Source organism: Strix uralensis, unplaced genomic scaffold (assembly GCF_047716275.1).
Source record: "Strix uralensis isolate ZFMK-TIS-50842 unplaced genomic scaffold, bStrUra1 scaffold_350, whole genome shotgun sequence".
In the NCBI taxonomy this organism is placed as follows: Eukaryota; Metazoa; Chordata; class Aves; order Strigiformes; family Strigidae; genus Strix; species Strix uralensis.
The window spans coordinates 50,032-71,740 of NW_027436944.1; the positions used below are offsets into that span (position 1 = coordinate 50,032).

Here is a 21,709-nt window from a genome sequence, read left to right on the forward strand (position 1 = left end):
ACGCGCGACCCCCGCCCGCATCCCGCATCCCCCCTCCCCCACAACCTCTCGCCCCACGCCTGCGGTGACCCCCGCGGGACACGAGCGCAGAGACACCCCCCACCCCCCCATCGCGGGGAGCCCCGGCCAGCTGGGGGGGGCTGGGGGGACCCCAAAGCCCCGGCGCAGTCCGGTGCCCCCCGCAGCCGTGGGGAAAAGCCCCACCGGAGGCTTAAATGTGGAGAGGGGTCGCGGGTGGGGCCGTCAGCGCAGGTCCCCGGGGGAACGGATCCAGCCGCAAAAATCTCCATAAAATTGGGGTGATGGAGAACAAAAAGTGTTTGTTAAAGATCTGGGGCGGGGTGAGGCCCCCAAACCGTCGCGATTTGACCATTTCGGGACATTTACACAAAGTTTTCCTGTGCTTGCAGCAAAGGGCCCAGAAAGGCGTTTTCTGGCCCAAAATGTCCCAATCCCGGCCCCACCCCTGGCCCCCTCCGGTCGTTTCAGCCCAACGGCCCCCCCCCCGCCCCACGGCGATGCCCCGCGTCCCCCCCACCCCACGGGGATGGCCGTGTCCCCCCGTGTCCCCCCGCCCCACGGCGATGCCCCACGCTCCCCCGGTGCCCCAGAGGGTCTGGGGGCCCCTCGGCTCCGGGGGGCCTGTCTGGCCCAGCACAAAGCAGCGCCTGTGCCGCCCCCGCAGATGTCCCCGTCCCATCAGGACAAGGGCCCTTTGTGGGGCAGCGGGGGGGGGGTGGTGGGGGAGGAGGGGGCCGCTGGGTCCCTGGGGGAGGTGGGGGGGCAGCTGGGTGCTCCTGCACGCCTGGGTCCCGCTGCTGAACCATGCTGGCCGCCCTGCTGTGGGGGGCCGCCTTGGGGGTCGTGCTGCCGGGGGGGGCCCTGGAGAGGTGAGGGGCCGCGCGGTGTGCGCGAGGGGCTGGGTGATGGCTGTAGGGCGGAGCGAGGATGACTGCGGGGTCTGTAGGGTGGGGGGGGTCCCTGTGGGGCAGGGGGGGATCCCTGGGCGGCAGGGGAGTCCCAGGAAACCCCCTCTGGGGCATCCTGGGAGTTCCCGTGGGGGGGGTCCCCCGTGGGGTGCCCCACTGACCCGCCCCGCAGCAGGGGGGGCTGCGCTCGCCGCCTGCAGTGGGTGCCCCAGCCCCGCAGCGAGACCTTCGCCCAGGCCCAGCACCGGCCCTACCTGACTCTCTGCGGGGGCCGTGTCTGCAGCACCTACCGGTACCCCCCGGGGGCGGGTGGGCCGGGTGGGCAATGGTGGGGAGGGGGAGTAGAGCCCCTTGGGCGGTCCCTGGCAGGGTGGGGTGTGGAGACCTGGGGGAGGTGGGGATGGGGGAGGTCCCCGGATGCCTGGGCCCCATGAGGGTTTGGACAGGGGGTCCCTGCAGTGGGGGGTCCTGGGTCCCTGGGCGTGGGAGCAGGAGGTCGTGGGTGCCTGGGAGGCAGCAGAAGTGGGGTCCCTGGGGATGGGGGGGGGGGTCCCAGGCGCTTGGGAGGCAGAAATGGGGTCCCTGAGGATGGGGGGGGTCCCAGGTGCTTGGGAGTCAGCAGAAGTGGGGTCCCTGCAGTGGGGGGGGGGGGGGGGGTGTCCCAGGCGCTTGGGAGGCAGAAATGGGGTCCCTGGGGATGGGGGGGGGGTCCCAGGCACTTGGGAGGCAGCAGAAGTGGGGTCCCTGCGGTGGGGGTTCCGGCCGCCTGGGTCCCACACGGGCGCCCGCAGCACCACGTACCGGGTGGCCTCGCGACGGGTGGAGCGACGGGTGCTACGGCCCAGCCTCGTCTGCCAGCGGGGTGAGTCGGGGGGCCAGGGGCGCCGGGCGGGGGGCTCGGAGCTAGGGCGGGACCCTGGGTCCCCTGGGGGGTGTGGGGAAGGGAGAACCCTGGGTCCCCTGGGGGAGGGGGGTGTCCCGGGTGTCTGGGTCTGTTGGGGGGTGGGTGGGGGGACCCCCCAGATGCCTGGGTCCCCCGAGGGACAGGGGGTTCCATGGGGTCACCCCCACCCCCAGCACCCCCCCCAGGGCCCCTCTCAGACCAACTGACGACGCTGCAGGAGCGGATGGAGGCACTGGAGCAGGTGCGGCCGGGGGGATTTGGGGGCTCCTGTGCCCTGTAAGTGGGTGCTGGAGGGACTCTCACCCCCCCCAGTGCATGGGGCAGGTGTGGGGGGACTCAGACCCCCCCTGACAGCCCCCCACCCCTGCCATGTGTGGAGCAGGCGCTGGGGGGGCCCCTGCAGTACCTGGACCGGGTGGAGGCTCTGGGGGAGCAGCTGATGGACCTGGAGGAGCGACTGGGGGCCTGTGAGTGACCCCCCCCCCCGGCACCCCCAGGCACGAGGGGACCCCCTGGGTCAGCCCACACCCCTGGGACCCCTATGGCATCCCATGACCCCCAAGACCCCCCCAAGATCCCTACAGGAACCCCCAGGGACCCTATGGCCACACAGGGAACCCCCCAAATCATCCTGGGACCGCCCCCTGTCCCCCTAACCCCCCCCATGTGCCCCCCAGGTGACTGCGGGGGTGGGAAGAACGGCTTCGGGCACAAGACTGGCTGACACCATTCCCATCCCCCCAACGACATCATCGCTCAGCCACCGTGACATCACGAGGCGCCACAACTGGGGGGCGTTTATTAAAAGCAAGGGGGCCCCGAGCCAGGGGCAGGAGGGAAATTTGGCAAAATCCGCCCCCCCTCCCCAATAAATATGTGGCATCGTCCCTTAAAAAGGGGGTGGGGCCTGTTCTGGCAGCCAATCAGCACGCACCCCCCCCATGCTGCCCCATGGCTTGGGACCCCCCAGTCCCCAAATAGCACTGGCCATTGCAGGGGGTCAGCCTTGTGTCCCCCCAGGAGCCGTGGGTCAGTCCGTGGGACCCCCACGTTGGGGTCTGGAGTGGGTCAGTCCGTGGGACCCCCACGTTGGGGTCTGGAGTGGGTCAGTCCGTGGGTATCCCCCCACGTTGGGGTCTGGAGTGGGTCAGTCTGTGGGTATCCCCCCACGTTGGGGTCTGCAGTGGGTCAGTCTGTGGGTAACCCCCCCCCGCGGGGGTCTGGAGTGGGTCGGTCCGTGGGGTCCCGCCGTGGGTCATACCGTGGTCCCGCTATGGGTCACTCCGTCAGCGTTCCGTGGGTGCCGCCGTGGGTCAGACCACATCCCCGCTGCGCGTCCTGCCGTGGGTCTGTCCAAGCTCTCCCTACAGCTCCTGCCGCGGGTCGGTCCGCGCGCCGTGGGTCACTCTGTGCCCGCTCAGGGCTCGGTCCGTGTCCCGCCGTGGGGCAGGCTGCGCCTTTCCTACAGGTCCCGCCTCGGGCCGCTCTGCGCCCCGGGGTCGCTCCGTGCCCCGCTCGCGGGCCCATGCCCCGCCACGGGTCAGTCCGTCTTCTACACGTGGGTCAGCCTGTGCCCCGCTGGCGGGTCCGCCCGCGCTCCAGCTGAGGGTCAGCCCCTGTCCCCGCCGCTGTGGGGCCAGGCAGCGCCGTGGGGCAGCGGGCGGCCGCGGGGGGCGGCGGGGCGGGTCACTGGGGGGCGGGGGCCGGCGCCGTGGGGCGCAGCTCGGCCGAGAGCGCCTCGAAGGCCTCCAGCATGGCGGCGCGGACCCGCTCGGTGAGCGCCGGGACGTCGGCCGGGCCCAGCCCCCGGGTGGGCAGCGGGGGCAGCACCTGGATCACGCACTGCCCTGGGGGCGGGGGGTCGGGGGGTGCCCCATAGCCGCCCCGCAGCCCCCTGGGCGTGGGGCCCCCCCAGGTACGCCCCAGAGCCCCACACACCCTCCTCCATGCACCCCACAGCCACCTGTTAGCACCCCCAAAGCTCTTCCCATGTACCCCACATGCCCCCCAGACCCATACGTATCCCCCCCAGCGTCCCCATGTGCCCCCCGGCTCCCCAGACCCATATGTGTCCCCCAGCCACCCCTCCAGCTGCCCCCTGGACTCCCCATGTGCCCCAATGGCCCTGCCCAGCACCCCCAGACCCACGTGCCCCAAGACTGCCCTAGTCCCACGTGTCCCCTCGACTCCCCACACGCCCCCCGGCCCCCAGACCCAGGTCCCCAGCCCCTCACCGGCCGTGAACCTCCGCTCCTGCTTGCTGTAGAAGTGCTGGTAGGAGGAGATGACGATGGGGACGACAGGGACCTGGGGGGCGGGCGGGGGGTGAGGGGCGCTGCCCCACGGCCGCCCCATGGCTGCCCCACGGCCGCCCCTGTACCTGGGCCTGGACGGCGAGGTGGAAGGCGCCCCGCTTGAAGGGCAGCATGGAGCCGCTGTGGTTGCGCGTCCCCTCGGGGAAGACCCACACCCGGACCTGGGGGGAGACGGGGGGCTGCCCCATGGCGAGGCCGAGGGCACCCCACGGCAAGGGGGGGGTCAGCTGGGGCTGCCCCACAGGCCACCCCCGCCCCAAGGCCACCCCCAGCCCCCCGGCAGCCCCCCAGCGCCCCACTCACGTCCTGGCTGAGCATGGTGTGGGCAGCCTCGGCCATGACGCTGATGGCGTCGTGCGTCCGCTTGCGGTCGATGAAGATGATGCCGCCGAGCCAGCAGGCCACCCCCACGGCCCCCATGTACAGCAGCTCCCGCTTGGCGATGGGCACGCAGCGGTCCGGCAGCACCTCCATCATCCCTGGGGGCTGGCGTTAGCCGGGGGGCCGCCATGGGGCTGGGGGGCAGCTACGGGGCCGGGGGTGGCAATGGGCACGCAGCGGTCCGGCATCCCTGGGACCGTGTCAGCCGTGGGGCAGCCACGGGGCAGCCGTGGGGCAGCTGTGGGCCGGGGGCTCAGCAGCGGGGGTTGAAGGGTGGCCATGGGGCAGGGGCCAGGCTCAGGGGCAGCGCCGTGGGGCGGCTGTACCCCGGTGCTCGCTGTGGGTCAGGAGGGGACACGGGGGACACAGGGCAGGGCTGAGGGGTGGCCGTGGGGCAGCGCGGTGGGGCAGCGCCGTGGGGCGGGCGTACCCAGCAGGTCGAGGGAGCTCTGGTGGTTGCTGACCACAACGTAGGGCTGCCGCGGGGGGAAGTGCTGGGCGCCCCGAACCGCCATCCGGATGCCGTAGAGGTGCTTCACGTGCTGCATCAGCCCCCGGATGATCCTGGCCGGGGACAGGAGATGACGCCGGGGACCCCCACGGCCGCCCCGACCGCCGCCTGCGACCCCCTGACCTCCAGGGGGGCGAAGGGGCGGCCCAGCCCCGCGTCCCCCCGCCCCGCGCCCCTACTTCATGTTCTCGACGTCGCGGCCGCGCAGGGCGCAGAGCGGGATGGCCACCAGCGCCAGCACCAGGATCCAGCCGTTGTAGAAGCCCATCTTGCAGAAGAAGCGGAAGGAGCCGCTGCGCTCGTACAGCACCGGCAGCAGCAGCAGCGCCAGCGCCAGCGCCGCCGTCCCCACCGTCACCTCCATGGCGCCTGCGGGCCGCCGTGTCAGGGCGGGGGATGGACCCGGGTCCCCCAGACCCCGCCGGGACCCCCCAGCCCCCAGGGGGATGCCTGAGCCCTGGTGGGACCCCTAGACCTGTCGGGACCCCCACCCTCCCCCCACGCCCGTCACCAAAAGCCCCCAAACCCCCTTGTCTGACCCCAAAACACTGCGGGGTCCCGAGCCCCCTCCCACCGCGCAGGGACTCAAACCCCCATCTTCAGCCCCAAAACCTCCGCGTCCCCCCGGGTCCGGGCACCCGCCGCCCCCCGGGACACCCCCGGAACACCCCCGGGCCCTGGGGCGCTGCCGGGCCGGGCCCCTCCCACGCCGGGACGGGCGGGGCCGCCCGGGACGGGCCCGTGGGCGGCGGCGGCGGCGGCCCGGGGCGGCGGCCCGGGGCGGCGGCCCCCCTCCCCGCCCGGCCCAGGCCGCGCCCCGGCCCGCGGGCCCCCGCCCCCCCGGGACCCCCAGGACCGCCCCGAGCTCCCCCAGGCCCCGGCCCCGCCCCCCCCCGCTCCCCGGTACCGGGCGGGGCCGGGCGGGGCGGCGGCTGCGGCGGCGGCGCGGGCCCTTCCCGGCGGCGGCGGCGGCAGCGGAAGCGGCGTCGCTGACGGGCGGCTCCGACGGCCAATGAGCGCCGGCCGCGCTGGCCGCACGTCCCGCCCCCCGCCCTGCGCCGTTCCCGTGGCAACCAGGCACGGCGGCGAGGGGGGGAGAGGGGGTGGGCGGAGCCGCGCGTCGCCACGGCAACGCCGCCGCCATCTTGTTCCGTCCCTCCGGAGGAACGGCGGGACGGCGGGAGCCGGCTCGCACGCTGATTGGGCGGCGCGGCGGCCCGTTAGGGCGGCGCGGCCAATCAGCGCCGGCCATCGCGCCCCCTGGGGGCACCGCCCTTCAGGAGGAGGTGAGCGGCGGTGAGTTGGACCAATAGAAAGCGGCGGCCCCGCCCCGTTGCCGGGAAACGGGGCTAGCGGGTTTGACTGCTGATCGCTCCACCCAATAGCAACGCGCCAAACGAGCGCCACCTTCTTGGGGGGTGGGGCTCCGCGCCCCGCCGCCGGTTAAAGGGAGCGGAAGGCCGGCTGGCGGTGACTGGCGGGCGGGGCGTCCAATGGGGCGAGGCGGGACGGGGCAGGCGGGGCTGCGCGGAGGTAGAAGATGGCGGCGGGGGCGCCGGACGGGGGCCCCGAGGGGCCAAGCCGCGGCGCCGGCGCCTTTGCCTGCAACCTCTGCTTGGAGCCCGCGCGCGACGCCGTAATTGGCCGCTGCGGGCACCTGTACTGGTGAGGGGCGGGGCTGGGGCGGGGCCAAGGGCGGGGCTTGGGCCAGGGGGGCGCTGGGGTGGGCTGTGGGGCGGCGCCATGGGGAGCTGGGGGGGGCTGTTGGGAGGGTGCGGGGGGTACAGGGTGGGCTGGGGGTCGGTTGCTATGGGGCACAGGAGTCGGTGGGCGCTGGGCGGGGGTGTGGGGCAGAGCTACGGCGGGGGACAGGCCCCGCGGTGCGGCGCTGACGCGGGTCCCCCTTTGCAGCTGGCCCTGCCTGCACCAGGTGAGTGACCCCCCGCGGGGGGCTGGGGGTGCCCAAGCTGGGGCTGTCCCCGTCTAGGGGGCAGGGGGGCCCCGTCTGTGGGGCAGGGAATGCCCCGACCCGTGGGCCTGGGGGTGCCCCAGTGTGGGGCTGGGTGCCCCTGCCATGGGCGCCATGGGGCAGCGCTGTGGGTCCCACAGTGGCTGCTGACGCGGCCCCGCTGCGCTGTCTGTGGGGCTGGGATCAGCCGTGACACCGTCGTGCCCCTCTACGGGCGGGACAGCGCCCGCCGCGACCCCCGGTGAGGGGCTGGGGGAGGACCGGGGGGGGTATGGGGGGCTGGGACTACCAGTGAGGGGAGCTGGGGAGGGGTATGGGGGGCTGGGACCACCAGTGAGGGGCGCTGGGGGGGTTGGGGGGGCTGGGACCCCCCGTGAGGGGAGCTGGGGAGGGGTATGGGGGGCTGGGACCACCAGTGAGGTGGATGGGAGCTGGTTGGGGGAAGATGGGAGCCCCACTGCGGGGGCCTGGGGGGGTTTGGGGATCCACGGGGGACACGGGAGGCTGTGGACGAGGGTTTATTGGGGGGCTGTTGGGCGGGGGGGCGGTGTGAGGAGGGTAGGATGAGACCACGAGGATTGTAGCACACTGCAAGGGGAAGGGAACGTGGGGCAGGGCTGTGGGGTGGGCGTAAGGGCTGGGTGCCGGCGGGGGTGGGGGGCAGTGCTATGGGGTGTGGAGGGCCTGGGCCCTCCTCACCCACCTCCCCAGGCTGGAGACACCCCCCCGCCCCCGGGGGCAGCGCCCAGAGCCTGAGAGCCAGGGGGTAAGTGACCTCCTGCCCCCCCAGCAACCCCCATTCCTCTGCCCCACAACTGACCCTCAACACATCCCACCCCCAAGTGCCCCCACAGCCCCCCAAGTGCCACAATGACTCCCCCAAGGTGATACAGTCCCCAGCGTGCCCCCCCCCCCCGGTACTGTCCCCACCCCTGACACCACCCCCCAACTGCTCCATGTCCCCCTCAGGCAACACAGTCCCCCAGGTGCCCCCCACCCCTCAACTCCTTTGTCCCCACCCTGATGACACAGCCCCCACGTGTCCCTGTCGCCCCCCCAGGTGCCCCCCACCGGCCCCGGCAGCAGCTTCCACGTCGCCTTCGGGTTCGGGGCATTTCCCTTCGCCCTCTTCAACGCGGCGCTGCATCCCCCCGCCGCCGGCACAGGTACGTCCCCCCAGGATCCCCCCCGTGGCCCAGGGACCCCCAGTACCCCCTGTACACCCCAAACTGCCCCAAGGGGACCCCCCCGGCATCTCTCTGTGAACAAAGACCCCCCCAAGCACCTCCAAATATTTGCCCTAGGTAGCGGGGACCTTTCCAGTCCCAATCTTGGGGTGCTCCTGAAAGGGGTGTGTTTCAGAGTCCTCCCTTCCAGTGGGGGTGTCCCGGGGCTCCCCCCACTGACAGGGAGTTTTGGGGTGTCTCACCCCCACAGGAGACGCTGCAGATCCCCCCCCAACCTCGCTGGACTCCGTCTTTCTCTTCATTGCTGTCGCCTTCTTCCTCTGGCTGCTCAGCGTCTGACCCTGGGGGGGCTCAATGGGGCTGGGGGGCTCCGGGACCCCTCTTCGATGCTGCAGGGGCCCTGGGTACCCCCATGGGGTTTTGCTGCCCCAATCCCCCCCAAACTCTAATTAAAGCTGCCCCCCCCCCAGTCTGTTTTGGGGTGTTCAGATGCCCGCATACGCTCGTCCCTCCCCCTCAGACAAGAGCACATTTTTATTTTTCTCATTTTTTTAATTGATCCGGGTAGAAAACAGCCCCAGGGGGGCTCTGCCCCTTTAAGGGACAACAGGGGGCGGGGCTCCCCGGTAAGTGCTTGCAGAGGGCGGGGCCTCACCTTGGGGGCGGGGCTTGTCCGGGCAGGGAAGGCTCCACCCCCTGAGCGCAGCCAGGGGGCGGGGCCTGTTCGCACACGGGCGGGGCTTGCTCCAAGTGGGTGGGGCTTTCCCGAGGGCAGGGGCTCCAGAACCCGAGTGGGCGGAGCTTGATCCCGGGGGCGGGGCCTGCCGCCGAGGGGCGGGGCTACCCACCAGCCCCCAGGTAGAGCGTGCGGGGGCGGCGGGGGGCGCGCGGGGGAGCGGGCGCCCGGCTGCGGTTGGCCGGGGGGGGCCGGCGGCGGACGTGGATGACGCGCGTGTCCATCACCTCGCAGTCCACCTGCATCATGGCCTCCAGGCCCCCCCCGCGCCCCGACAGGCTCTCTGGGGGGGGGTGAGGGGTCAGCTGGGGACCCCCCAGGGATGAGAGAGACCCCACCCCCCACCCCCCCACGCCGGGAAAGAGAAAACCCCAGGGAGAGGGCGAAACCCCCCAACAGGTGACTCTGAGCCCCCCCCCGGGGCAACAGGGGAAACCCCCTGGGGCAATGGGACCCCCCAGCCCAGCCGCCCCCAGCACAGGGAGCCCCAAGAAAACACACCCCCACCCCCCCCACACCCCGCCGCAGACATAAGATCCCACGGGCGCAATGGGAGTGACTCTGAGGACCTTGCCATCCCCCCAATATACACTGCCCCCCCCGGGGTGGGAGCACACACAGTGGCAGCCCCCCCCCCGGGAGATGGGGCCCCCCCGCAGCACATGGGGGGCACTGGGGGGTCCCTGCTCACCGTTGAGGGCGGCTGCTGGCATCACCAGGGACATCTTCGGCCGCGATGTCTTGTTGTGGCTGATGGCCGGCAGCAGGAGGTGGTCCTGGGGGAGGACACAGCATTGGGGACCCCCCCAACCCCCAGCAGACCCCCGCAGCATGCCTCCCCCCCCCATCCCCCCATACCCGCCGGAAGGAGACGACGTAGAACGTGTCCTCGCGGCGGTCGATGGCAGCCAGGAAATGGGGTTCAGCCCGGTCGGGGCGGTAGAGCTGGAGCTGCCCGGGGGGGGCCCTGGGGGGACACAGGGGGGGTCAGGGGCAGGGTGAGGGCGCAGGGAGCACACACAGGGGTGGGTTTGGGGTGGAAATAGGGGTGGGTGGGGGTACAAGGGGAGGGGGAGAACATGGGAAGGTTCGGGGGGGACACGGGGGGGTTCGGGGGATTGTGCTCCGGGGGACTCTCACCTGTCTGGGTGGGGGGGGGCAGCCGGGACGAGGCGGGAGGAGGCTGGTGCCTTCCAGGGGGGTGAAGCCTGAAACTGCCCCGGGGGGTTCAGGGGGAGTAGGGACGCCTCCAGAACCTCCCCTGACCTCCCAGCGACCCCCCCAACCCCAAGAATCCCTGCTGTGACCCCCCCCAGCGCACCAGGACCCCCGTGGGATGCTACATCCCCCCCCAGGCCCCCCACCCCGAGCCCTCCCAGGCCCCCCACCCCACACCCCCACAGGAATCACCAAGAACTCCCCAGGGGCCACCAAGGGTCCCCAGAGCCCCTTGGGGGTCCCCCAGGACCCCCCCTCACCCCGGGGATCCCCCGTTACCTGGCTGCGGGAGGGCCGGGGGGGGGACCCCGGTTTCCGTCGGTCAATCTGGTGGCGCCGGACCCACCCGCTGAGCTCATCCGCCAGCCTGGGGGAGTGGGAATGGGGGGCAGCGGCTCACGGGGGGCTCACAGGGACCCCCTGCCCCAGGGCATGCTGGGGAATCACCCACAGTGCCCTCCCGCTCCCCGTGACCCCCGCCCCAGCACCCCTTGGCCCCCCCCAATCTTCCCATTGCCCCCCCAGCCCCCCTCAGTCCTCCGTGCCTCCCTCCAACTCCCCCCTCCCCTTTCCCCACAACCCCCCAACATCCCACAGGCCTCCAGCCCCCCCCCCCCCCCGTGCCCCCCCCCACACACCGCAGGGATTCGGTGCGGTTGAAGTGGCGACAGTCGGACGCCCGGAACAGCCCGTCCAGCTCCCGCAGCGTCACCGCGCCCAGAGAGGCGTTCCTGGGGGGCCGGGGGGGTCACGGCGCTGCCCTGGGGCCCGCGGGGGTCAGCGGGTCCCGTTAGGTTTGGGGGGGCCAACGGAGGGGCCTGTCGAGGGGGTGCACGTACCTGAAGGGGGTCCTTCCGGGGGGGGCGGGCTCCTCGTGCGGCCCCAGGGGGGGTCCCCACGTCCGGGGCGGGTCGGTGGCGGGGGGGCCCCCCTCAGCCACCCCCAGGAGGTGCCGGCGGCCCCGCGGGGGGGGCTGGCGCCGGGGCTCGGCGGGGGGCGGCTGCGAGAGGCTGCGGGAGGGGGACGTTGAGGGGGGAATGGCGGCAGCCGCAGGGGGGCTCCCCCCCCCCAACACCCACCTGAGGGGGCCCAGGTTGAAGGCGAGGAAGAGGAGGAGGGCGGCGAGGCAGGCCAGCTTGCGGGGGCCCGGGATGGGGCGCAGCTCCGAGCTCTGGGGGCACGGGGAGGGGGATGGACGGGGGGGGTCAGGCACAGCCCCCGGGGGCTCTGGTGCCCCCCCTGCCCCCAACAAGGTTGTGTCCCAGGCAGCTGCTGCCCCCCAAACCCCTCCTGCCATGGGGCAGCCCCCCCTCCAGTGACGGCACATCCCGTACCCCCCGCGGCCCCGCCATGGTGCGGCCCGTTGCCATGGTGACGAGACAGGCACAGGGTGGGGGGCACAGGCTGCACCATTACAAGCCGAGGGAGACGGTGCCGCCAGGGGACGGGGTCACCGCCCGAGCAGAGGGACCCCCCGCCCCGCGCCCGCAGGCCCCACCTGGCCCAGGAGAGCGTCGAGGCGTCGGCGCAGGAGCCCGTTCTCGCGCCGCAGGCGGTCGTTGTCGGCCAGGGCCTGGCGCAGCCGCTCCTCCAGCCCCTGCACGTACTCCTTGCGCCGGCGCCGCGACTGGCACGCCGACTCCCGGTTCTTGATCATCCGCTGCTGCCGCTTCAGCACCTTCGCCTGCGCCCGTGGGTCACCGGGGGGCCGGCGGGGGGGACCCCGGAGGTCCCAGGGGAGGGGGATGCCCGGGGGGATGGGGGACACCCCATGGGGAGGGGCATCCCTGAGGGAGAAGGGTCACTGTGGGGACGCGTGGGGTGGGGGCCGCCCCGGGAGGGTCAGGGGACACCCAGGAGTAGGGGTGGGGGAGGATCCCGAGGGGTTGGGGTGACGCGGGGGGTACTCACATCGACCTCCTGGGGGCCAGGAGGGGTGGGAGCGGGAGCCGGGACGATGGTCTTGGCCTCGGGCTTGGGGGGGCCGGGGGGGGTGCGGGGGGTCCCCCGGCCAGGGGGGGGCAGGCACAGGAGACCCGGCAGCAACAGCTCGGCCGGTGACAGCAGCACCGCGGGGGCCGGCACTGCAGACCCCCAAAGCCCCCCGCTCACCCAGGGCCCCCAGAACACCTCCCCGTCACTCCAGCCTCCCCATCACCCCCAAACCCCTCCCCGTCACCCTGCCCCTCCCAGACCCCCCACCAGCACCCCTGATCCCACAGCCCCGGCACCCCTCAGACCCCCCAAAACCCCTATGGTCCCCCCCGCCCCAGACCCTCCAACCGCCCTCCCCATGGCCTCAGGCTCCCCCAAGCCCCTCCCTGCTGCCCCCGGTGCCCCCAGCACCCCCAATCTCCCACGGCCCCAGCCCTACCAGTGATGGCTGCGGGCAGGGAGGGGGCGGCTCCAGGCAGCGGCTGCAGCAGGATGGTCTGGGGGGGACTTGGGGTGGCCCCCCCAGGCACGGTGGCCCCTCCAGAGGGCTTAGGCTGGATGGGGGGGGTCCGGCGGCTTGGGGGAGCCCCCTCTGCCTTCACAGCCCGTGGCGCCTTCCCTGCTGCAGCACAGCATTGTCAGTGGGGGTGGCAGGACCCCCCCGGCACCCCCCAACATCTGTCTGTCCCCAGCTCACCGGCATCAGCGGGGGTGCAGGGCAGCGGAGGCGTCGGCTCCGTCTTCACCCCCAGCTCGGGGGGGCTGGGGGCCTGCAGGGACAGAGCTGAGATGGGGGAAGGGGGGCAGGGGCCAGTGGGGGGCAACGGGGCACCAGTGGGGGGGAACATACCCAGGCCAGAGGCTCGGAGGCAGAGGAGAGGCCGGAGGAGTCGGAGCAGTGGGACGAGGTGGGGGACCCTGGCTCCGACTTCACCTGCAGGTCTGGGGGGGGCGGGGGCAGGAGGCTGGCAGGGGTCCCTCTGCGGCTGTGCCCCAAAGACCCCCCCGGCGTCCGGTAACCCCCAGTCCCCCACCGGAACCCCAGAGCCCCCCCAGTCCCCCACATCCCCTCTCACCACCTCATCCCCCCCCAAGCCCACCATACGCCCCCCAGAAGACCCCCCAGGACCTCCCTTCTGCCCCCCTACTCACCGGGGAAGAGGCTGGGGGGCTCCTGGTCCCACGGGGGGTCGGGGGGGCTGGCGGCCTCACCCCCCTCGAAGGCACAGTCGAACTGGGCAGGGGGAAGGAGGGTCTCAGACCCCAGCCAGGGGGGTGGAGCTTGGGCGGAGGGGGCGGGGCTTACCATGGGGTCGGGGTCCAGGGAGGGGAAGAGGTGGGCGGGCTCCAGCCTGTCGTCAAGGCAACTGTAGAGAGTGACATCTGGCGGGGCGAATAGGGGGGTGGTTACACAAAAACCCCGCCCCCAACGGGGCTTAGCACCGCCCCCAGTCACATGACCACACCCCCAAATGATTTAGCTCCGCCCCACCCAGGCCCCGCCCCCCTTTAGCTCCGCCCTAAACCACACCCCCCCCCCCGCACCCCCACCCCGCACCCCAACTGCGGAAGCGGCGCCCCCGCCCCGCCGCGGCTCAGCCCCGCCCGCCCTGCCCGGGCCTACCCCAGTCCTCGGCCCCCAGCAGGTTGTCGGCCCGGAACCGCCCCGCGTCGCTCAGCACCAGCAGCTCCGGCGCCAGCGCCGCCATCTTCCGCCCGCCGCCGCCCGCCCCGCCCCCCGCCACTCCGCCCAACGGGAGCGCGCGGCGTCCGGGCGGGCTCTGCGCGTGCGCGGCGCGGGCGGGGCGGGAGGCGCATGCGCGCTGCGGTCTTCCGCCCTCTCGGCCGCACCGGCGGCGTTTAAAGGGGCAGCGCCGCCGCCGGACGCCAGGGCCCGCAGCCCCGCACCCCGCCGCCGGACGCTGGGTCCGTTCTACCGGCCCTGGTAGGGCCCGCCCGCCCGCAGGGGGAGGGTGGGCGTCTCCATGGCAACCCCGCCCAGGCGGGCCGCGGCCTAGGTGGGGGCGCGGCCGGAGGTGACGCGAGGAGGCGGTGCCAGAGGGCGGGGTCCCAGCCCAGGGGGAGCGGGAAGGGCCCGGACCCCGCGGGTCCCCTGGAGGGGGGGGAGAAGGGGCCCGGGGCCCGGGTCCCCTCTGATCAGGCTCCGCCCCCTCTCTCTCATAGGCCAGCGCCGGAGAAACGCGATTGGCCGAAGAGGAAATGGAAGGAAGAGATTCAGCCAATGAGGAGGTGGCACTGAGGGGAGCAGCCAATGGGGCCAACGCTGTGGTGGCAGGGCCGGCCAATGGGCAGCGAGCGCACAGAGGTTTGTCCAATGGGGAGAGAGGGAGCCCGGTACCGGCCAATGACGGGCACAGGGGAGCCTGCGCGGTGGAGGAGTCATCCAGGGGAACCGCGCTGTCCAATGAGGGAAGGGGGAGCCGCGGCTCAGCCAATGCCCAGCTGGAGGGGGAGCGAGTGGCCGGGAGCTCAGCCAATGAGGAGAGAGGAGGCCTGCGGGGCCCCTCCCGGGGAGACACTGGGCCCCAAGACCAAACCAATGAGATGACAGGGTGCCAGGGCCCAGCCAAGGGGGTGGTCGGGCTTCGGGGCGCAACCAATGAGGAGGCAGAGCCGCACGACCTGACCAATGAGACCAAGGGGCCGCAGCACCCAGCCAATGAGGATGCGGCACCTGAAGCCCCAGCCAATGAGGACGTAGAGCTGCGAGCCCCAGCCAATAAGGACACGGTACCACACGTCCCAGTCAATGAGGACACGGCACCTGAAGCCCCAACCAATAGGGACAGCGGCTTTGGAGTGCCAACCAATGAGAGGGCAGGATGCCGCGATCCAACCAATGCTCCCGCCGCCCTCCTGGATCCAGCCAATGGGGCGTCGCCCCACCGGGCGGAGCCCTCCAATGAGCAGGCAGCCCCGCTGGCCCCGGCCAATGGGGCAGCGGATCCCTGGGACTGGTCGTGCGAGGAGGCGTGGCTGCGGGCGCCCGAGGGCGAGGAGGAGGAGGGGGAGGAGGGCTGGGGGCAGCTGGAGGAGGAGGAGGAGGAGGAGGAGGAGCTGGAGGAGCAGGAGGGGGGCGGGGGGGACCCCTGGGCACGGTCCGGGGCCCCCCCGGGCTGGTGGCTCAGCCCCGACGCCGCCTTCGCCAAGCGGGTGCTGCGCCGCGGGCGGGGCCTGGGGCGCCCCGGGCCCGGGTCCCGCTGCCGCGTGCGGCTGGAGGCCCCCGGCCCCCGCGGGGCGGCCGCGGGCTGGGGGGCGCTGGCGGCGGGGGCCGGGGGCGGCCGGTGGCGCACGCTGCGGCTGGGAGGGGGCGAGGGGCGCTGGGCGGCGGCGCTGGACGCCTGCCTGGAGACGATGGCGGCGGGCGAGCGCGCCCGGCTGCGGCCGGCGGGCGCGGCGGCGGCGCTGGGGGTGCGGCTGGGGGGCTTCTCCCCCGCGCCCCCCTTCTGGGAGGAGGCGCCGGGCGGGCGCTGGCGCGAGGTGCTGGCGAGGCAGGAGCGGGCGGCGGCGCTGCTGGGGGCCGGGGCGGCGGGGCCGGCGGCCAGGGCCTACGCGCAGGCGCTGCGAGCGGCCGTGGCGGCCGGGGGGGCCCCGCCGCTGCCCCCCGCGCTGGCGCGGCCCAAGGCGGAGCTGCACGCCGGGCTGGCGCTCTGCCAGCTGCGGCTGGGGCTGCCGGCGGCGGCGGCCGCCAACGCGGGGAAGGCGCTGGCCCTGCGCCCGGGGCACCTGGAGGCGCGGTTCCGGCGGGCGCTGGCGGCCGCGGCCATGAGCGACCTGGAGGCGGCGGCCGCCGACCTGGCGCTGGTGCTGCGGGAGGAGCCTGGACACGCCGGCGCCCGCCGGGAGCTGCGCCGGGTGCGGGGGGCCGCCCGCGAGAGGGACGCCCGCCTGGCACGGCGCCTGGGGCGGCTCTTCGCCTGAGGCGCTAACGAGGGGCGCTTCGTTAGGGGTGAGGGAGAGGCTGGGGGGCGTCCCCGTGATAACCTCGGGGGCGGTTAACGAGGGGCGCTTCGTTAGGGAGCGGGGGTCTGTCTGGCGCGCTGGGGGTTGCCCTCTTGATAATAAACAGGATTGTTAACGAGCGGGTGTGTCGTTAGGGAGCGGGGAGGAGGGTGGGTGCAGCATCACCCTGGGGATGCAGCACTGGGTGCTGTTGCCATGGAGATGCTGTTTGGGGAGGGGGATCTGGGAGGATGGACACCACCCACCCCCAATAAACAGGCTCGTTAATGAGAAGTGCTTAACGGGGAGGGGGGGCATCGCCCCAGAGTGCTCTCACCATGGAACATGCTGGGGGGCCTCCCCCCAATTAGCAACCGCTAACGATGGCCCCACTTCACCAGCAGCATCACTCTGCAGTGGTTGCCATGGAGACGCCCCCGTATCAATATAGAGATTTATTGAACCGTCAGCAGTGAAACGCGTCACAGGGGGCGGGGCCTGGTGGGGCGGGGCTTGGCATGCAGATGGAGCGGGGCCCTGCCGCAAAGCATCCTGGGAGCCCGCCGGGAGCCCTGGGGGCGGGGCCAGAGGCGTGGGTGGGGGGTGGGGTCAGGCGTTGCCATGGCGATGCTGAACCTGTTGCCAGGGTGTTGCTATGGGATCCCGGGGGGGGGGGGCGGCTGTTCCCGTTGCTGGGGCGACGTGAGGACTCCCAGGCGTTGCCAGGGGAGACGTGGGTGACGCTGGGGATGCCCAGTGCTGTTGCCACAGCAACGCTGAGGGTCTCTGGTACCCAAGCCATCGCTAGGGCGTTGCTAGGATGCCCAGCGTTGCCATGGTGATGCCAAAGGCCATCGCTAGGCGATCCCTGGCATCACCGGGGCGATGCTGTGGGCTGGGGCGTGGCGGGGGGGGTCCCCGGGCGGTCGCTGCGGCTTCGTGGCTATGGCTCCCAGTCGTTGTCGTGGTGCTGGGCGGCGATGATGATGACGACAGTGAGGATGGTGCAGAGCACGATGGCGGCGATGCCCACGGCCAGGCTGATGAAGGAGAAGTTCCGCGCCTCCCGCGAGGCGATCTCGGCCGAGACGATGTCCCCCCGCGCCACTGCCGTACGCACCTGGGGGGAGGGTGTCAGCACCCCCCTCCCACCGCCCTGCACCCCCACAGGCACAGGGGGGCTCCCAGGAAGCCCGCAGACACACCCCCCCCCCATCCAGCCCCCCGCACCTGCACGGCCTTGACGATGGCGACGACGCCGGTGGGCCAGAAGCAGCAGAGGGTGGTGAGGACGGCAATGGGCAGGTAGTCGTGGGGCGCCCGGCGCCCCTCCAGCCCCGCCGGGACCCCCAGGGGGGCCCCCACTGCCCCCCCCAGGGTGCCCCCCACCGGCACCCCCACGGGGCCAGGCAGGGGGCCGGGGCCGGGGCCAGGGGGGGCCGCCCCGAAGGCCTGCAGAGGGGGGAGGGGGATCAGGGGTGGGGCCACAGCAGGGCCACACCCCCTGTGTGGCCACGCCCCTATGTGAGGCCCCACCCACGGGCCACACCCCATCGGCGTGGGAGTTTGGCTGTGCCCATCAGGCCATGCCCCTGTCACTGAGGCCATGCCCCCTCCCCTCCCACATGCCACACCCCCACACCCTCCCCCCACAGGCCATGCCCCAGTAAGCTCCTCCCCATCCTGGAAGCCCCTCCCCTTCCCATCACCCCCCTGCAAGCCCCACCCCCTCCATAGAGTCCCTCCCCAGAGCCATGCCCACATAGCCCCACCCCTTCCACAAGCTGCACCCCCATTGGCCCCACCCCCCTCTTGGTCCCACCCCTCCCTGCTAGCTCATCCTGTCCCTCCCCTCCCCTTCCCGCAGGCCCCGCCCCATCGCAGGCCCCACCCCTCACCGCAGGCCCCGCCCACTCACCGGCCCCACGGGGTACACGGGGACATAGGCCGTGCAGGGCTGGAGCTGGAGGGCGAAGGGGGGGGGCGCGTAGGGCAGGGGGGGCTGGGGGGGGGCCCCGTAGGGCTGGGGGGCGGCGGGGGGGGGCCGGGGCAGCGTGGCCGCGTGTGCAGCGGCGTGTGGGGCCCCCCCGGCCCCCGGCAGCCCCCGGGGCAGCGTGGCTGCCCCCGCCACCCCCCCGGCCCCCGGCCCCCCCCGCGGCAGCGTGGCCGCCCCCGCCAGCCCCCCCCGCGGCAGCGTGGCTGCCCCCATGCCCCCCCCCGGCCCCGGTGGCGCCGGCGGCCCGTAGGGGGGGGGCGAGGCGTGGGGGGCCCCTTCCGGCACTCCTGGGGGGAGAGGGGCGTCAGGGCGGGCGGCTCCCCCCCCCCCCCCAGATCATCCCCCATCCCCAGGGACCCGCACCCTCAAAGGCTCCCCCGAACTCCCAGCGCCCCCCCCCCCCCCCCCCCCCCCAATCCCTCGGTCCCCGTGAGACCCCCAGATGTCCCCCCCCCAAATCACATGGGCCCCCCCCCAGACCCCATAAACCCTGGCGACCCCCAAAACTACCCAAATCCTCCCCCCCCCCCGCCCCCCCTCGGCTGTTTCTGGGTCACCCTCCCCGCAACCCGGAGCTATTTATAGCACGACACCGCGGGGTGGGAGGGGGCTACCCCGGCCGCCTGAGCCCCCCGGGCATGTGCACACGCGTGTGCACACACACACACACACCCGCGGACACGGGGCACACGCGTGTGACGGTTGCACACGCAGCCCCCCCGCCTGCAGAGCGCAGCCTCCGCGGACACGGACACGCGTGACCCGACACCCCCCCCGGCCCCCCCGCCCCCTCCTCGCCCCCACCCCCCGCTCGCCCCCATCCCGCTCCCCAAGCTCCGCACCGGGTTTTTCGGCCGCCATGGCCGGGGCCGAACCGGACCGGGACCGGGACCCCCAGCCGGGCCGGCACAAAGCCCGGGCCGGATCGGGACGCGGATCCGGATCGGAACCGGCGCCCGAGCTGGATCCCCCGGGCCGGATCGGGCCCCCCCCGCCTCCCGGCCCGGCGCAAAGCCCGGGCTGGAGCCGAGCGGGCCGGACCGGACCGGGACCGCCCCGGAACCCGGCCTGGATCGGGCCGGAGCGGAGCCGGACCGGCAACCACCGCCCGGACTGGATCCCTCGGACCGGATCGGGACCCGCGCAAACACCTGGCTGGACCCGGCCCGACCCCGACCGAGACACCCCACCCCTTCTCCCAAAAACCCGGACTGGATCCCCCAGACCGAGACACCCCCACACCCCCAAAACCCGGACTGGATCCCCCAGACCGAGACACCCCCACACCCCCCAAAACCCGGACTGGATCCCCCAGACCGAGATGCCCCCACACCCCCAAAACCCGGACTGGATCCCCCAGACCGAGACGCCCCACACCCCCAAAACCCGGACTGGATGCCTCAGACTGAAGCCCCCAACACCACCGAGGTCATGAGACTTTATTGAGTTTTCCCAGTAACCAAACCAGCCAGTTCTGTCCCTAAATATCCACCTTGGCCCGATAGGGCTGGTCCCAGGGGGGCCTGGGAGGGCCCAGGGAGTGCTGGGGGTGCAGGGGGGGTGTGGGAGACCCTGGGAGTGTTGGTGTGGTGCAGGGAGGACCATGAGGAGGTGAGGGGGAGGGAGGTCCCCCAGATTTGGGGGGTGGGGGCAAGGTCAGGTGTCGCTGGGGGTCCCCCGGGGGGTCAGTGTCACTCAGGGGGGTGGGGGGGGCTGGGAGGGCCGTGGCGGCGCAGCAGCCCCCCGAGGCTGTCGAGGGCCCCCCGCAGCGCGGCCCCCAGGCGCGTGGCCTCGGTCTCGTGGCAGCAGGCGAAGGCGGTGATGGCCACGCGCAGCCCTCTGGGGGGGCTGGGGGGTCATAGGGGTCTGGGGGGGTCCGGGGGGGGCCACGTGCCCCACGCCCACCCCGTAGCCGTCGGGCACCAGCGGCCCCCGCAGCAGCCAGCAGCCCTCCCGGGAGCGTACCTGGGGGGGGGATGGTGCTGCACCCTGGGACCCCCAGCGCACCCCAAAACCCCCCAAACCACCCTTTGCGCACTAAGAGCCCCCCCAACCTGTCACCCCCCTGAAAAGTACGCACCTCCCCCCCCCCCAAACCTGTGTGCCCCAAAACATAACCCAGGTACCCCCAAACTGCCCCCAAACCCCCCCGGCTCCTGCCCCCCACCCAACAATGGCCACCCCCCCCCCATGGCCCCCACACGGGCCCGATCCTCCCCCCGCCCGTCCCAAAGGGGCTCTGGAGACACCCCCAGTGCCCCGCGAGTCCCGGGGGGTTTGGGGGTGCTGGGGCGGTACCTGGAGGGTGCAGAGGCGGAAGTGGGTGGCGAGGGCGTAGGCCGGGTCCAGGAAGATCTCGGGGAGCGGCTCCCCTGCGGCGATGGCCGCCTGCCGCAGCCCCTGCAGGTGCCGCTCGGCGCCCTGCCCGGCCAGCACCTGCGCGGGCACCGGGTCCTCACCTGCCCCACGGCCCCTGCTGCTGCCACTGTGCCCCCCCCCCCTCCAGGGCCACCCCCGAGTCCCCCCCCCCACCCTCGAGCCCTGCCCCACACGCTGGGGTCCTGCCGCCCGCCGGCCCCTCACCTCCTGCGTGCGCCGGCTCTGCGCCTCCACCGCCTCCTGCAGCAGCGACAGCTGCAGCTCCGGCTGGGAAGAGGAAGTCCCGCCCCAACGTCACACCTTTTGGGCAGGAAGTCCCGCCCGCACTTCACACCTTTTGGGCAGAAGTCCCGCCCCTGCCCCATTCCAATCCCCGCAAGCCCACTGCAGGAAGTCCCGCCCCCCCGGCAGGAAGCCACCTACCTCCACGTGGGGGTCGTCGAGGGCGCGGGCCAGGGCCAGGCAGGGGGGCCCGGGGGGGGCGCAGCAGGTCAGTGCAGCCGGGCAGGACGTGGCGCAGGGACGTCGGCTCGCAGGAGGCGCAGAGGGAGCCGTGGGCCCTGGGAGGGGGGCAGACCTGTGTCCCCTGGGTTCCGGGGTCCCCCCCAGCCGCCTGGAACTGCCCCCTGTGTCCCCCCCTACCTGTAAAAGGCCACCTGCAGGGCCACCTGGACGATGGCCTCCGGCCGCAGGCCCCCGGTCGCCCCAAAGCCCTCGTGGGAGAAGCAGTGAATGTCCACGTCCGCCGCCAGGCTGGGGGGAGGGGAAGAGGGAGTGAGCGGCCACACCTGGCCCCTCCCCCCCACCCCCATGACCCCGGGGTGACCCCGTGACCCCCCCGTGACCCCCACCTGTCCAGGTGCCGTTTCGCCCGCTCCACCTCGGGGGCAGTTTCGGGGGCCGAGGCTGAAGCGGAGCCGCTGGGGCGGGGGCGAGGGGCGGCGACGCCATTGCAGGGGGGCCGGGCTGCAGGCGGCGGCTGAGGGCGGGGCCAGTGAGTGCAGGAAGTCCCGCCCCCAGCACGGCAGGAGGTCCCGCTCTCAGAGACAGGAAGTCCCTCCGGGCCAGCCAAGCCCCGCCCCCTCACTCACCAGTAGTCGAGGGCGTGGTCAACCATCTCCGTGACAACTGCGCCGTCAATCACGGCCGGGTCATAGACGACCCCGCAGGTCCCGTCCTCCCCAACGATGAACTGCCGGGGGGCGGGGTCAGGCCACAGGGAAGTCCGCCTCCCCCCAGACACGCCTCGCAAAACAGGAAGCCCCGCCCCCTTTCACACCACGAAG

The 21,709-nt window shown here is 73.3% G+C and overlaps 7 protein-coding genes across 9 annotated transcripts; 3 read left to right on the top strand and 4 right to left on the bottom strand.

The window, feature by feature from the left end:
• The first annotated feature begins 778 nt into the window (after window positions 1-778).
• Window positions 779-2,646, top strand: EGFL8 (EGF like domain multiple 8). 2 transcript variants are annotated; one of them, XM_074857863.1, is made up of 6 exons: window positions 779-890; window positions 1,102-1,221; window positions 1,721-1,791; window positions 2,007-2,074; window positions 2,216-2,300; window positions 2,511-2,646. In XM_074857863.1, exons 1-6 carry the CDS (start codon window positions 826-828, stop codon window positions 2,555-2,557), a joined length of 456 nt encoding a protein of 151 aa, XP_074713964.1. In that variant the 5' UTR covers window positions 779-825; the 3' UTR covers window positions 2,558-2,646. The 2 variants fall into 2 exon arrangements, with proteins under 2 accessions (XP_074713964.1, XP_074713965.1); XM_074857864.1 differs by having other exon boundaries at window positions 2,019-2,074.
• AGPAT1 (1-acylglycerol-3-phosphate O-acyltransferase 1) lies at window positions 2,600-6,079 on the bottom strand. Its single transcript, XM_074857861.1, has 7 exons — window positions 5,948-6,079; window positions 5,220-5,409; window positions 4,960-5,093; window positions 4,452-4,627; window positions 4,214-4,309; window positions 4,068-4,140; window positions 2,600-3,680 (listed from the first exon to the last, which is right to left on the bottom strand). Exons 2-7 carry the CDS (start codon window positions 5,402-5,404, stop codon window positions 3,520-3,522), a joined length of 825 nt encoding a protein of 274 aa, XP_074713962.1. The 5' UTR covers window positions 5,405-5,409; window positions 5,948-6,079; the 3' UTR covers window positions 2,600-3,519.
• A 429-nt stretch (window positions 6,080-6,508) lies between these two features.
• Window positions 6,509-8,684, top strand: LOC141938842 (E3 ubiquitin-protein ligase RNF5-like). The gene is made up of 6 exons (XM_074857858.1): window positions 6,509-6,705; window positions 6,952-6,970; window positions 7,150-7,250; window positions 7,721-7,775; window positions 8,070-8,175; window positions 8,447-8,684. The coding sequence occupies exons 1-6, from the start codon at window positions 6,581-6,583 to the stop codon at window positions 8,533-8,535; spliced, it is 495 nt and encodes a 164-aa protein (XP_074713959.1). The 5' UTR covers window positions 6,509-6,580; the 3' UTR covers window positions 8,536-8,684.
• Window positions 8,685-8,727: 43 nt separating this feature from the next.
• Window positions 8,728-13,873, bottom strand: ATF6B (activating transcription factor 6 beta). 2 transcript variants are annotated; one of them, XM_074857857.1, is made up of 16 exons: window positions 13,710-13,873; window positions 13,392-13,468; window positions 13,238-13,319; window positions 12,936-13,027; window positions 12,783-12,855; window positions 12,525-12,704; window positions 12,062-12,234; window positions 11,649-11,834; window positions 11,230-11,321; window positions 10,990-11,160; window positions 10,789-10,881; window positions 10,430-10,517; window positions 10,073-10,146; window positions 9,791-9,899; window positions 9,624-9,708; window positions 8,728-9,215 (listed from the first exon to the last, which is right to left on the bottom strand). In XM_074857857.1, the coding sequence occupies exons 1-16, from the start codon at window positions 13,792-13,794 to the stop codon at window positions 9,037-9,039; spliced, it is 1,839 nt and encodes a 612-aa protein (XP_074713958.1). In that variant the 5' UTR covers window positions 13,795-13,873; the 3' UTR covers window positions 8,728-9,036. The 2 variants fall into 2 exon arrangements, with proteins under 2 accessions (XP_074713958.1, XP_074713957.1); XM_074857856.1 differs by having other exon boundaries at window positions 12,525-12,707.
• A 30-nt stretch (window positions 13,874-13,903) lies between these two features.
• Window positions 13,904-16,188, top strand: FKBPL (FKBP prolyl isomerase like). The gene is made up of 3 exons (XM_074857860.1): window positions 13,904-14,030; window positions 14,270-15,338; window positions 15,369-16,188. Exons 2-3 carry the CDS (start codon window positions 14,306-14,308, stop codon window positions 16,025-16,027), a joined length of 1,692 nt encoding a protein of 563 aa, XP_074713961.1. The 5' UTR covers window positions 13,904-14,030; window positions 14,270-14,305; the 3' UTR covers window positions 16,028-16,188.
• Window positions 16,189-16,488: 300 nt separating this feature from the next.
• PRRT1 (proline rich transmembrane protein 1) lies at window positions 16,489-19,081 on the bottom strand. Its single transcript, XM_074857854.1, has 4 exons — window positions 18,887-19,081; window positions 17,967-18,331; window positions 17,279-17,500; window positions 16,489-17,168 (listed from the first exon to the last, which is right to left on the bottom strand). Exons 1-4 carry the CDS (start codon window positions 18,903-18,905, stop codon window positions 16,992-16,994), a joined length of 783 nt encoding a protein of 260 aa, XP_074713955.1. The 5' UTR covers window positions 18,906-19,081; the 3' UTR covers window positions 16,489-16,991.
• Window positions 19,082-19,599: 518 nt separating this feature from the next.
• LOC141938840 (carnitine O-acetyltransferase-like) lies at window positions 19,600-21,615 on the bottom strand (the record flags this gene model as incomplete). The annotated part of the gene is given in 7 exon segments (XM_074857855.1): window positions 19,600-20,009; window positions 20,343-20,480; window positions 20,628-20,690; window positions 20,847-20,983; window positions 21,066-21,176; window positions 21,275-21,402; window positions 21,515-21,615. Coding segments are annotated over 7 exon segments (948 nt in total), but the record flags the coding sequence as incomplete, so codon positions are not given.
• Between the last annotated feature and the right edge of the window lie 94 nt (window positions 21,616-21,709).